The sequence below is a fragment of the Nyctereutes procyonoides genome, unplaced genomic scaffold, assembly GCF_905146905.1.
Source record: "Nyctereutes procyonoides isolate TBG_1078 unplaced genomic scaffold, NYPRO_anot_genome, whole genome shotgun sequence".
Taxonomy (NCBI): domain Eukaryota; kingdom Metazoa; phylum Chordata; class Mammalia; order Carnivora; family Canidae; genus Nyctereutes; species Nyctereutes procyonoides.
The window spans coordinates 13,033,518-13,046,952 of record NW_026575037.1 but is presented as its reverse complement, the minus strand read 5'-3'; the positions used below and the strand labels follow the sequence as shown (position 1 = coordinate 13,046,952).

At 41.1% G+C, this 13,435-nt stretch overlaps 1 protein-coding gene across 1 annotated transcript in view; it reads left to right on the top strand.

Annotated features, from left to right (window-relative positions):
* Nucleotides 1–3,420: 3,420 nt before the first annotated feature.
* The window catches only part of XPR1 (xenotropic and polytropic retrovirus receptor 1), a 228,306-nt gene continuing 218,291 nt past the window's right edge, over nucleotides 3,421–13,435 (top strand). The window contains exon 1 of the mRNA XM_055319354.1: nucleotides 3,421–3,682. Coding sequence (XP_055175329.1) covers nucleotides 3,614–3,682 — 69 coding nt within the window. The 5' untranslated portion in view covers nucleotides 3,421–3,613. The remainder of the gene's footprint in view (nucleotides 3,683–13,435) is intronic.

Sequence of the window (13,435 nt, the reverse complement as noted above, 5' to 3'; positions counted from 1 at the left end):
ATTCTAGTCCATCTTCCACACTGCTTACAGATGTTTTCAAGGGGCTGCTAATTATTGAGAGGTCAACCAGTCATTGTGGTAAGGGCTTTATAAGCAGAATTTCGTTTAATCCTCATAACAACCTGCTAGGAGGGTGTTATTATCCCCTTTTGAGGGATGAAAAAACTGAGGCGTTAAAAGCTATTGTACTTTGGGGTGCCTGAATGGCTTAGTTGGTTAGGTATCTGACTCTTGCTTTTGACTCAGGTTACGATCTCAGGGTTGTGAGATGGAGCCCCATGTTGGGCTTCATGTACACTGCAGAGTCTGCTTGAGATTCTTTGTCCCTTCTTCTCCTTCCCCCTCTGCTCTTTCCTTGCTCATGTGCTCGCTCTCTCTCTCTCAAAATAAATAAATGAAAAAAATCCTAAAGAAAAAAAAAAGCCAATATACTTTGCCCAAGATCACAGAGGGTAACAATGCCAGAGTTGGGATTTTGATTCAGGTCTGTTTAATCCCTGAGCTAGCGCTCAAAACCAGGAATCTCCACTACACTGTTTTCCCAAATGTGAGTTAGTCACTTACTGCTTAACCATCTTCAGAGACCCCATACTGCCCATGCTGTCATGATATATTTCTTCAGAGTCGTGTTCCAACTTATTTCTTGTAACTCCTCTCCATGCAAGCTGCCCTTTCCTTCCTCCCCCTCCCCCTTGCCACATTCTTTCTTTTGTTTCTTTGTTCTTCAACATTTACTGAACGCCAGGTACCATGCTAAACTGGAGAAAACAAGAGAAACAAACAATTTGTCTTCAAGGAGCTCATAGTGTGACACAAAGTACCACTGACTATACAGTGAGGGGATTGCACCAGGGCAAAGTGGGAGCCAGACAGGGGAAAGGAGGGATGTGACCAGGGAGAGTTTCTCTGAGGAAGGGACATTTAGCTGCCTTAAAGGATATTTCAGTCAGACAACTTCTTGCCATTCTTTAACAATCCTGACTTCTTGCTTTTTGCCTTTGAGATTTTTGAGGTGTTTTTCTCTCCATTAGATTGTTGTTTAAGACTATATTTCAAGCCACCTTTTCTTGAATTCCATCCTTTCTTTCCCAGTCTGTTGGATGTTTGTTTCCTTAAATATACCACACATTCAACCTGTGCCACTGTAGTCTAGCTATTGGTCTATCTGCCTTTCTCTCTAACAAAGCTGTGATGTCCTCAGGGCGGGCGGGGGAGGGGGGCAGGTAGGCAGAGTCTTAACTTATTTTTGAACTGTCCTTCATTCCCAAAGTGGCATGACGAGCATATTATAATACTCAGTATAATTTTGTTAAATTAACAGTTATTTGCCTATTTACAAAAGAAAGTGTAAGGCAAGGGGCTTTTCTGATTCACAGTAAAGCTATTCGGACTATTTTTTATAGTATCTAGCACAGTGCTCTGCAGAGAGTAGGTGTTTAATAAATACTAAGTATTTGATGTTTCTGTCAGTGAATTATCTGAAGTAATGTTAGGAATAAGGAAACATTAGATCTACTTCTGTAGATACATGAAGATTTTCATGTCTAACTGAGTATCGGGGCTCTGGATCAGGCATGAAAAAAATTAAGAATTGTTGGCTATAGAGCTAGTATTGAGGATTTCCTTCCTTCCCTGGGTCAAGGCCATGTATCCAGAATCTTGTGCACAGTTAAGACAGTAAGGTATGGCTGTTGGGAGCAGGATGCTTGGTCAGCAGGAGTTGCTGCCAAGAATGTGGCATTCTAGTCCATACCTGGCTAAAGGCCCAGCAAACTCTTTTGCACCTGCTTCTGGTTCCATCATTTTATTTTTTTTTTTATTTTATTTTTATTTTTATTTATGATAGTCACAGAGAGAGAGAGAGAGAGGCAGAGACACAGGCAGAGGGAGAAGCAGGCTCCATGCACCGGGAGCCCGACGTGGGATTCGATCCCGGGTCTCCAGGATCGCGCCCTGGGCCAGAGGCAGGCGCCAAACCGCCGCGCCACCCAGGGATCCCTGGTTCCATCATTTTAGGTGCACCATCCTGTCATTTCCTCTCTGTGATTGTGTTTCCTTACTAGGAATGTTTACCTCCAATAGAGAGGGGATTGTTATGGTGGGGAGAGGAGTTATGGACTTGAGGTGAGAGGAGTCCTCACTTCTGTTCTTCTTCTTACTGTGGCTACCCTTTCACCAGCATTGAAGCTTTTGAGTCAGAAAGCCTCATAGCCTATGCCTATTTTCCATCATGCCTCATCCCTCTCCAGAGGAAATGATTGCAGAACCCCTACTGGCATGACTTAAGAGGAAGGGAAAGGGGAAAAATACATGAAGAGAGAGAGAGAGAGAGAAAAAAAAGTCAACAGCAAAGATTGATACCTCAGAATACTGTCCTGGTCACAGTAGTCCCCTGGTCTCTTTGGGTTTCATCAAAATTGTTAGAATTAAAGGACAAAGTACGTGTAAGGGGTTTAGAATAATGTTTGGAATGTACACACTGAGTACTTAATGAATGTTCGCTGTTATTATCCAGGGCTCCTTCACTTAGGGAAGGGTCTGGGTTTCCGTCCCAAATCAGGTCCTCTAGGACAATCATTCCCACGCTCAAAAGCAGCTCCAAACTATGTGAGTTAGCTATTCCCTATGCTTCCCTTGGACAGTTCAGTCTGGACACCAGATGCATTTCTGGTCTCCCTAGGGGGTGGGGTTGCCACGGTATCCCTAGGGGATTCTCTTTCCTCCCAGTATTGGTTTCCCTCTCAACCTCACCCGGAATCCCCAGGAAGCTCAGCATAGGCCCATTTGTTAACTTTCCCCCAGAGTGCCCCCTCCCAGTAGTGATTTGGGTGCAGGTGTTGTTATTGACCTTTCTGGTAGCCCTGGGACTAGATAATTACATTGAAATTCAGAAACAGCATGCAACTTTTGGCACTGACGTCTTTAATTAAGTCCAACAAGCATTTATTGAGCACCTAGCGCTCAACAAATTGTGTACAACACAATTCCTTTAAGTACGTTTGACCCTTAACTATTTAGCCTGTTTTTACTCGCTCAGTTTGGATTAAAGTTGATCCACTCCTCAAGAGTTTTATGAAGAACAAATATCAAAATGAGAAACTGTCTGCACAGTTCTTTGCAAACATAAAACGTCTTGTACGACTTATCCTCGCTGCGGTATTAATATTAATTGCAATAACAGCACGGCCGCTTCCCAGGCAGGCGGTAGAGAGCAGCGGGAAGGCCAACGCGAGTCAGACGGAAGAGGTCAGGGGAGGCGCCTCAGCGCGTCCGGCCCAGAAGGGGCGGGGCCTCGAGGAATGCGCCCCGACCCAACCCCTTGCCCCGCCCCTTTCGTCGGTGCGGCGTAGGCGGTTACCATGGGGATGACGTCTAGAGGGCGGGGCGGGGCGGGGCTATGGAGAGGAGGAGGAAGATGGCGGGAGGGCGGCTCTGAGGAGACCTCGGCGGCGGCGGAGGAGGAGAGAAGCGCAGCGCCGTGCCGCGCCGGGGCCCATGTGGGGAGGAGTCGGAGTCGCTGTTGCCGCCGCCGCCGCCGCCGCCGCCGCCGCCGCCGCCGCCGCCGCCGCCTGCGACTGCTGGACCCGAGCGGGAGTGAGGGGGAAACGGCAGGATGAAGTTCGCCGAGCACCTCTCCGCGCACATCACTCCGGAGTGGAGGAAGCAATACATCCAGTATGAGGTACCGGCGGCCGCCGGGGTGTGGGAGGACTCGGAGGGGCCACCATCTCGCCAGTCCCGACCTCCGCTGCCGCCTTCCGCTCCCGCGGCTGCCTCTCGGCGCCCGGGCGGACTTTGCCCCGGCGCCGCGGGGAGCCACTGCGGCATCCCCGCCGCGGCCGGCCCCCTGTGGGCCCCGCTGACCTTCCCCTCCCCCGCAGCCCCGCTGCCGCCGGGGTAACGGATATGCGGGCGGCGGGCCGGCAGGAGGGCACGGCTCGGCCGGGGCTGCGGAACCGTGGTGGGAGGGCGAGCCGCAGGTGGGGGGGTCGCGGCGGGAGGGCAGGCCGGGGTCGCGGCGGCTCGGCGCTAATCCCCGCCTCCCCGCCCGCTCTGACCTCGCGTCCCCGCCCTGGGCGAGCGCCCCCTCGCCAAGGTTAGGTTTTGTTTCCTCGGCTCACCTCTCGCCAACGGATCCTTCTCTTCGGAGATGAGCGCCTTTAGTGATTCTCTCCCTTTCCACAGAGCCCTTCCGCTCTTCCTCACTTGTCCACTGTTGACAAAGGCTTCGTAACAAGGGTTGAAACTTGACTTAAACGTACGTACCACCTTTGCAGTGGTTCCCGTGGGCAAACGTCTTGTAACCATCTATTCTGTTTTGGTTCAGACGGTGACTGGTCTTTCTACTGATTGCGTGAAGTATACAAAGTAATCACATCTCTCGTTTTGACTCTCCCCTTGTTTTGGAATGGAGTGAGGGGGGGGGGAGAGGAAGCAGGGAAGAGAAGAAGATAATTGAAAATTTCAGATTTTTCTCTCCTGAAATTTTTGTTAGCTTGGGAGGAAACTGTTGTAAACAATTACTTTTAAACATATCTGTGTATTACAGATATGCCCTCCCCGCGCCCCCCCCCCCCCACCCCCGTCCCCTGTCCCCCAATTTCTGCAATAACAGCTCCAGGAGAGTATTCCATAGACAGTGATAAGGAACCTTACATTAATATAGGGAAAAGTAAAGGTAATGAACCCTTTTATATGTTCAGAAGGCAGGATACCCGAAGAGCTTCAAGAACTGCAATAGGTTATTCTCAGCAGCTGGCAATTCAGCTCCTGGATAGAGAAAGAAAGACTTATCTGTAACCTCCAGGAATTCACATCTATGTGTGTGCAGGAACAAAGAGTGTAAAATCAATATGAACACAGATATGTTAGCTACATTTTGTGAGTTGAAATATTTTAGTTCTCTTTTTAATTTCTATTTAAGTTCAGTGATAAGGATGTTTAGGCAATAACAAGTTTATTTTTCATATAGAGTTGTAATAATTGAAGAAGACAGGGAAAGGGGTGTGTGTGTGTGTGTGTGTGTGTGTGTGTGTAGGTAAACAGAACCTTGAAGATTGTAAAATAAATTCACCTTGTAAAATGCAGTATTTAATTATTGCTAGAAATGAAAAGCCCAGAATTATTAATGCTTTCTTGTCAGTTAATTTTCTTACAGCCTTTTGTGGCTACATTTTGTAAGAATGAAATAAGGCACTAGCTTCTCAGCCTGTGGAGTTTTTGATTTATTGTTTCTAATAACATTCGGTCAGTTTTAAAACCTTGGCTACAGTCCAGATGATGGTTTTTATTGAAAGGAGGGTATTGGTTTTTCATCTTGTAGTAGTAATTTTCAGCACCACTGCCAGTTCTTCATAGAGGCGTAGGACACAGCATGCTGAAGCAACATCTTATACTTGTTATATAGTATGGAATGCTTGATTTGGGGAAAAGTAATAGTGGCTGATTGTATGCTGTGATTCATTTTAAGTATTACAGCACTTAACGTTTCATAGAATTATATTAATTTGGAATATCTGAAGCTGGAAGGGGAAGCATCAGGTTTAGTTTGAAAATGCAGTTACCTCTTGATTTGTAATGTCAGCTTTCTGGCTGGAGTAACCACAGTAATTCTGGGACTCCTCATTCACTCCGTTTGGACACTAACACTAATTGGTTAGGTTGGTTACAGAGGGAATGTGACTGCATTATCTTTCCTGGGGCAATTATAAATTGTTTTTTTTAAAAAATTCATTTATTACGGATGATTGAAATTTTATTCTGCAGAGTCCCTGCTACATGACTCCTGTCCCAGATAAACTCATTGTTTGGTAGGCAAAAATAAACAAGGAGGACTTTTCTTTGTGAATTGAAGCCGTTAAAGACATCTTAAAGGGTTGGGGTCTGTGTTGTATATTGTTTCTCAAGAGCTGGTGCTATTCCTTTAAAAATACTTAAAGGGCGATAAATAGGAGTTTTCCGAGTCCAGGCATTTTGGCAACTTAAAAACTTGGGGAAAAATGACATCTTAAAAGAGCTTAGCTGTTGCTAGAGGAAAGAACCTTCTTATAATGCAGTAACATGTAGTTGCTCATGTATGAAGATCATGCCCTGAAACACGGCTAGTAGAACAGAGTTGAATTTGTTTTTCAGGCTCTGATGGTGAAATTTTGGAGTATTACCCCTGATGTGTAGCCTATGGTGCTTTCTAGTGCTGTGCACTACAAACTGTTCAGCCTCTTTGGTTTTTATGTCATTTCACTATACTAAATTTTATTTGAAATAAGAGCATTAGAGAGAAACTGAAAATTTTGTTTTAACTCTATAATTATTTGTATTATTGTGTATACATGGTCACACAACAAATGCTAGTTCTTGTATATGTTAGCCATGAGACCCTGGGGACAATCTATTCAGGGCTGTTTCCTTTTTTTCATGAGATAAGAATATAGGGCCAGAGCTTTCCAAGGTCCATTGTGGTTCATAGCTTTTCGGTTTAACTTTTGGTGGTTTTTGTTTTTTGGAATGTTAAAAATTATTAATGTGACTCATTAATACCCTAATAATTATTAGAGTTTCTCCACAATAAATTGTGGAGTTCATAAACTCAGTTTTCATAGGCAGAATAATTAATCACAAGAGAGCAACAGGAAGAAACCATACAAAGAAAATATATTTGATACATTTGTGAATAGCTTTTACAGAGAATAAACACAAATGAACAGAGACCATCCCTGTTTCCAGTAATCTATTTGAGTGTAAATCTTGGCAGAGAAAATAAAACATCAATAAATCTTTATGAGAGCACTTAAAAAAAATTTAGAATCACTGATTGCAATTTTAGAGCTTTGTAATTGATTAATCAAAATTAACAGACCAGTTTCAACCACACAGACTAGTAGGACTGTGTTAATATTTTACAGAATATTAGCAAAAGAAGCAAATATATTTGGTGCTTTAGGCTGCTGACTTGTGTTTTCATCCCTAGGGTCCTGTGCTGCTTTGATTTCTGAGGAATTAGAGATGGTTTTCTCAGTGTATACTGTAGTTTTGTAAGATACTAGAATAATGAGGTCTCTAAATTTCAGGATTTTAGAGTTTAAAAGGAATTTAAATATTAGCTGCCTCCTTGTTTTTTTCAGACAGGGAAACAAAGGCCCAAAGAGGTTAAGTTGTTTGTCCAGGATCATTTATAGATAGATAGTCTCTTGAGCGTAGATGTGTAAGCATTGGGAGTCAGGCTGCCCTAGCTGTGTGACCCTGATGAAATTACTTCCTCTTTCTGCGCTTTAGGTTCTTCATTTGTAAAGTGAGAGAACTGGACTTGATGGTTTCTAAACTCACAGGGCTGTATTTTCTAAGGACCCATCTAGCTTTAAATTTCTGTATGTTTTTATGGTTTAATTATGTTTGATGTATGAAGAAGACTTAAACTTAGGACTATTACTAAATTTTTTAAAAATTGGAATTCACTTTAATTAACATATACTGTATTTTTAATTTCAGAGGCAGAATTCAGTGATTCATCAATTCCATATAGCACCTAGTGCTTATTAATTCAAGTGCTCTCCTTGATGCCCATCACCCAGTTATCCTATCCCCCCACCAATCTCCCCTATGGCAACCCTCAGTTTGTTCCCTGTAGTTAAGAATCTCTTATGATTTGCCTTCCTCTCTGTTTTCTAGGACTATTATTAATAGCGTATTTTTCAGGTTAAGGTTCTTTCAGAAAATTTTGAGGAGATTTTAATCTGTGAAAGGAAAGCTGACCCAGTGAAACTTTTATTTAACTTAAATAAATAAAAAGTGATAGTCCTGGATTAATTTTTTTGTTGCAGGATTTGGAAAAGGAGCGATTCTGTACAAGCTATACATCTCTTTTTCTCAAGTGTAAGGAAACATTGCCCTGACATTATTGTGATTTTCATTTATAGAACTATCCCATGAGAACACTTGTGTTGCAGGCTTCAATTTCCCAAAGGTATTATGTTGATTCGTTAGGGTTAAGTTGTCTTGCTAGAACTTGTTTGAAATTTCCAGTTTGGCCACCCGATGGGGCACAAACCACTTTTTCTTTCAGGCACTTCTGCAAATGAAAGTACAGTATATCATATTTAAGATAACACTTGTAAATAAGATGCTTGGCATTTACCGATGTTTCTTAAATGAGTAAATGGATGTTGTATAAGGCAGGAACCTATTACTATTCCTTATTATCTTCGTATAATAATGTATGTTAGGGTGAGTATCCTGGAAAGATTATACTTGTCCATCCATCCCTGAAGGTTGGTTTTGGATCAGCTTTTGGGTGAAGGCCCAGATCATAAGAACCTAAGAATCTTATTTGACCAGGGGTGACCATGGAAAATTAGTCCTGGCTTCAAATCCAGTCCTAATCTGGAAAGCATTTGAGAGACTGTTGAGTTGTGCTGATTAGGGTTTTTTTTTTTTTTTTAATTTTTTTTTAATTTTTATTTATTTATGATAGTCACAGAGAGAGAAGAGAGAGAGGCAGAGACACAGGCAGAGGGAGAAGCAGGCTCCATGCACCGGGAGCCCGACGTGGGATTCGATCCCGGGTCTCCAGGATCGCGCCCTGGGCCAAAGGCAGGCGCCAAACCGCTGCGCCACCCAGGGATCCCCTGATTAGGGTTTTTAAGTATATTTGGGTCATAGCCCCCAAAGGAGAGTACCCCAAACTCCCATGGAGTAAGAGAAAGATAATAGTTGAGCTATTCATTATATTCGTTTTTATTCTAGTTATATTCATTTTTATTCATAAGACAAGGAGGAAATAGAATTTTACTAATATTTAGTAAATGGATCAATTTGATGACCTTGTTAGGAGGTCTTCTGAGAAAAAGAGAGAAGGATTCCTTAAGATAATCCTTTGAAATAAGATTTTACATCCACTGTCATCCACAATGAACTTCACCCTAAGCACATATTATGCATTGAGTATCCTGCCTTTGTGAAGTCTGTTTTTCAGTTTATAACCATTAAGTTTCACAATCAACTAATTCCTGAAGTTTGAAGTAGAGCTTCGAAATACTTTATCACAAAATATTAAACTCAGCTTTTAAAAATAATAAAGCTTTTCAGTTATGTTGTTCTCTGAAATATTGTTATTGATGGTAATTTCTGAGATTAAAAATATTTTTTAATATAAGTGAAACATAAAAATTAATTATTTTATCATTGTCTCAACTTTTAGAAACTTTAAAAAATTCTGTTTTAGGAGTATCTAGGTGGCTCAGTTGGTTAAGCGTCTGACTCGGTTTCAGTTCAGTTCATGATCTCAGTTCTTGGATCAAGCCCCACTTTGGGCTCTGTACTCAGCATGCAGTCTGCTTGAGATTCTCTCTCTTACTCTGCCTCCACTCGTACGCACTTTCTCTCTCAAAATAAATAAAAACTTAAAAAAATGTTTTATAAGAGACACAGTTGTAGAAGGCTATAATGTATCAATAAATATACATATACTGGAGGTATATAATAAGCTTTTGTTTTTGTATTTGATAGGGATATGATATAAAAAAGGGTTTGGAAGACTTTGCTCAAGTTGTGCAGCTTATTAACCTAAGCTGGTTAGTGGGTTGCCTGGTACTGAACTGGCTTTAGGGATTGAGAGAATGTCAGAATTCACTAGGTTATGATTTGCCTTTTCACATATTCCTGTTACCTAGTAAATGCTGAAAGAAGCTAAGATGACAAAGCTCATGAATAAATGACTTAAATTATCCATTCATTCCAACAAATATTTATGGGGGTTCTATTTGCTGTAGGCTGATAGATTTGTCCTGAAATTCTAGCTCTCTCATTATCTTAAAAACCAAAAAAAAACAAACCAGTTTTTGGTTTTGGGTTTTATATTTCAGTCAATGCAATGTTTTTAGAATTAAAAATGGTGTAGAAAGGGAAGATTGCAGATGGGGGACTTGGAGCATTGTTATAAATTTGGATCACTTTGTAAATGATATGGAAGATTTCTCCTTAGCTTTTCAAACTTTTTATGTTATACACCTTTAAATCTAATTTGTTTTTATTTTTAAAATATTTATTTATTTTTAGGGAGACAGAGAAAGGAAGGGGAGGGGCAGAGGGAGAGAATCTCAGGCAAAACTCCTTGCTGAGCAGGGAGTCCAACTCTGGGCGAGGTTTGATCTCACAACCCTGAAATCAGGGCCTGAGCCGAAATCAAAAGTTGTATACTTAACTGACTGAGCCACCTAGGCGCACTTAAATCTAACTTGTTTTAGGAGTAGATTTCTTCCCATCACCATGCAGGTGTGATTTGTCTATAGGGAGTGATCAGAAAATTTTTAAAAAATTGTTCATTTATTAGAGGCCAGAGGAAAGGATAATTAACCTGCTGTAAGCATAACTTAAACCTGTATATTTTCTGTAACAAGAGGACAATGCGCTTATTATTGTCAATACTTGTTGAGGATGACCTGTAGTATTTAGAAAGACCATAGATTAAGAATGAGAAGATAAGTCCTTAGACCTGCTTCTGTCACTGACTGTTCATAAAGAATTGGTGAACAAGTGATTTTTTTGAAGATTGAAGGGCTGAAATGTAATCATTCAGGAAAGTGGGAAGTTTTTAGATTATTCTATGACTTAAATTTAGGTTAAATTGGTAAAGTTGTAATTTAGAGTAATCCATGTGCTTTCTTGGCTTTTTCTGTACCTTAGAACAGTGGTTCTTAAACTTTTTGGTCTTGGGACCATTTGAAACTTGAAAATTGTTGAGGATTCCGATGTCTCCTGATATATGCTGTATTACAAATTAAAACTGAGAAATGCTTAAAACACAGGAGTAGCACACCTATTAGAGACATGTTCTCTCACTTCATGCAGCCTCTGGAAAGCACTGTTTATTTGTGAAAGAATGAGTGAAAAAAATGAAGTTTTGTAGTATTATTAAAGAAAATTTGGATTTTTTGGGCTCCCTGAAAGGGTTTCTATTTTTTTTATTTTCTAAAGATTTAATTTGTTTATTCATGAGAGACACACACAGAGAGAGGCAGAGACACAGGCAAAGGGAGCAGCAGGCTCTACACGGGGAGCCTGATGTGGGACTGGATCCCAGGTTTCCAGGATCACACCCTGGGCTAAACCACTGAGCCACCAGGGCTGCCCGGGTTTCTATTTTTTTAAGTTTATTTAATCTGTACACCTAATGTAGCGTTCAGTCTCACAACCCAAGATCAAGAGTTGCATGTTCTTCCAACTGAGCCAGGCAGGACCCCTCCTTGAAAGGGTTTCTGAGAGTTGCTGCCGTAGACCATAGAACTCCTTTCAGAAAGTTCAGAGATGGCCTGAGAGAGTTCTCTAGTTTTAGGAAGCACATAAGGGGTATAAGGGAATCTCTTGGGTCAGAATTCTCTGGTATTTCCCCTACTACAAAGGATGTTATTTTTGGGAAAAGTGAAGGCGGCTTCCTTGGGATTCCCAATTCCATTCTCTTTTCTTTGAATTGAACTGAATTTAGTAGGTATGTGGTCAGCTTGTCATTAAGGAGAACGGAATTAATATTTATTGAGCAGTTAGGAACCCAATGTCAGCTGCTTTCCATAGGTTAATCTCATTTAGTCTTCATAAGATAGATGATTTATTACTTTCATTTTAGAGAGATTAATCAATTTGTTCATGGCTACACACCTAGTAAGTAGTAGAGCCAGAATTTGAAATTGGATCTGTCATACTTTGGAGCTCTTGCATTTATATAAGAATTGTAAATAATAACAGTGGTGATAGCAGGGGCAGTAACAACAGCTGTGATTTTTTTTTTTCAGCTGTGATTTTTTTTTTAAGATTTTATTTATTTATTCATGAGAGACACAGAGAGAGAGGCAGAGACACAGGCAGAGGGAGAAGCAGGCTCCATGCAGGGAGCCGGATGTGGGACTTGATCTTGGGACTCCCAAGATCATGCACTGGGCCAAAGGCAGGTGCTAAACCACTGAGTCACCCAGGGATCCCCAGCTGTGATTTTTTTTGAGTGCTTATAGTGTTAGGCACTGTGGTAAGTTTTAAAAACATTATCTCTCTCGCTCTCTTTTTTTAAGATTTTATTTATTCATGAGACACACACACACACAGAGAGAGAGAGAGAGAGAGAGAGAGAGAGAACATAGACAGAGGGAGAAGCAGGCTCCCTGTGGGGAGCCTGATGTGGGATTCCATCCCAGGACTCTGGGATCAGGTTCTAAGCCAAAGGCAGACACTCCACTACTGAGCAACCCAGGCACCCTAAAAATATTTTCTCTTTATAGCAAGCTATTTAGGTAGGTTCTGCTTATAGACTGGGGAAACTGAGTCTTAGGTCTACTGAGGAAATAATATGCTAATTGTGGGTAGGCTTCTCTTAATTCCTACATCATATTGCCTTATGAAAAATAAATCAATAAATTCATTCATTTATACGTACGTACATACATACATACAGTTAGATGTGGTCTGATCTGTTCTTGAGCACCTGCTGAAGTAGTGACTGGTCTGTTTTTAGTCCTGTCTCAGTCTGCATGATTTCGAGGTAGTGGAGGGGTCTGGAGGTCAGAGTTAATTTATTATTTTCCTCAAGGTTTTCTGTGTAACTATTATTAGATAGGCAACTGATAAATAGAGGACCTTATGAAGATGAGGCCATAAGAAAACGATAAGATATTAGTGATAAGAGTGAAAAGAGGAAGATAAAGAAAAATGGGCATAACTATTGCTATGCCAAGTTGTGGTGTTTGGCTTCTAGATCATAGATCATAGAATTAATTAGACTTTTTGAGGAATTTCAGAGATTAGCCCAATTCCCTTTTTTACCTAAATGGGAAATGAGGTTTAGAGGGGTTAAGTGATTCAAAGTTACATGGTATGGTTAGTGGCTGAGTTAACACAATTACTCTGATTCATTTTATTGCTTATTATTTTGCCTTATATGCTAGTATGTTCATAATGCACATAGAAAACAAACTCTGAAGCCAGACTGCCTAATATTCCAGCTCCACAATTAGCTTAGAGACCTCAGGCAAGTCATTTAACCTCTCTCTGCTTCAGTTTCCTTATCTGTAAAATAGGGATACTAATAGCTTTTATAGGACTTTGTGAGGATTAAAGGAATTAAAATATGGAAAGTCCATAGAACAATGCCTATCAAATGCAGGGAGCCCAATGTGGGACTCTGTCCTGGATCCTGGGATCACACCCTGAGCCAAAGGCAGACTTTCAACTGCTGAGCCGCCTGGGTGTCCCTATATATTTACTATTAAAATTATTTCTCCATCAAAGCTCAATGGTATTAAATAATGTTGGTTTAACAGTAATTTTGGAAGGGAGACTAAGCCTTAAAGCTTGTCACTTTATGGTTATCCAGTTCAGGTTTTCTTGGAAAATGTCTTTATTGATTTTAACTATTACTCCTGTTATCTGTGATACTTTTATTAATAAATTGTCCTTA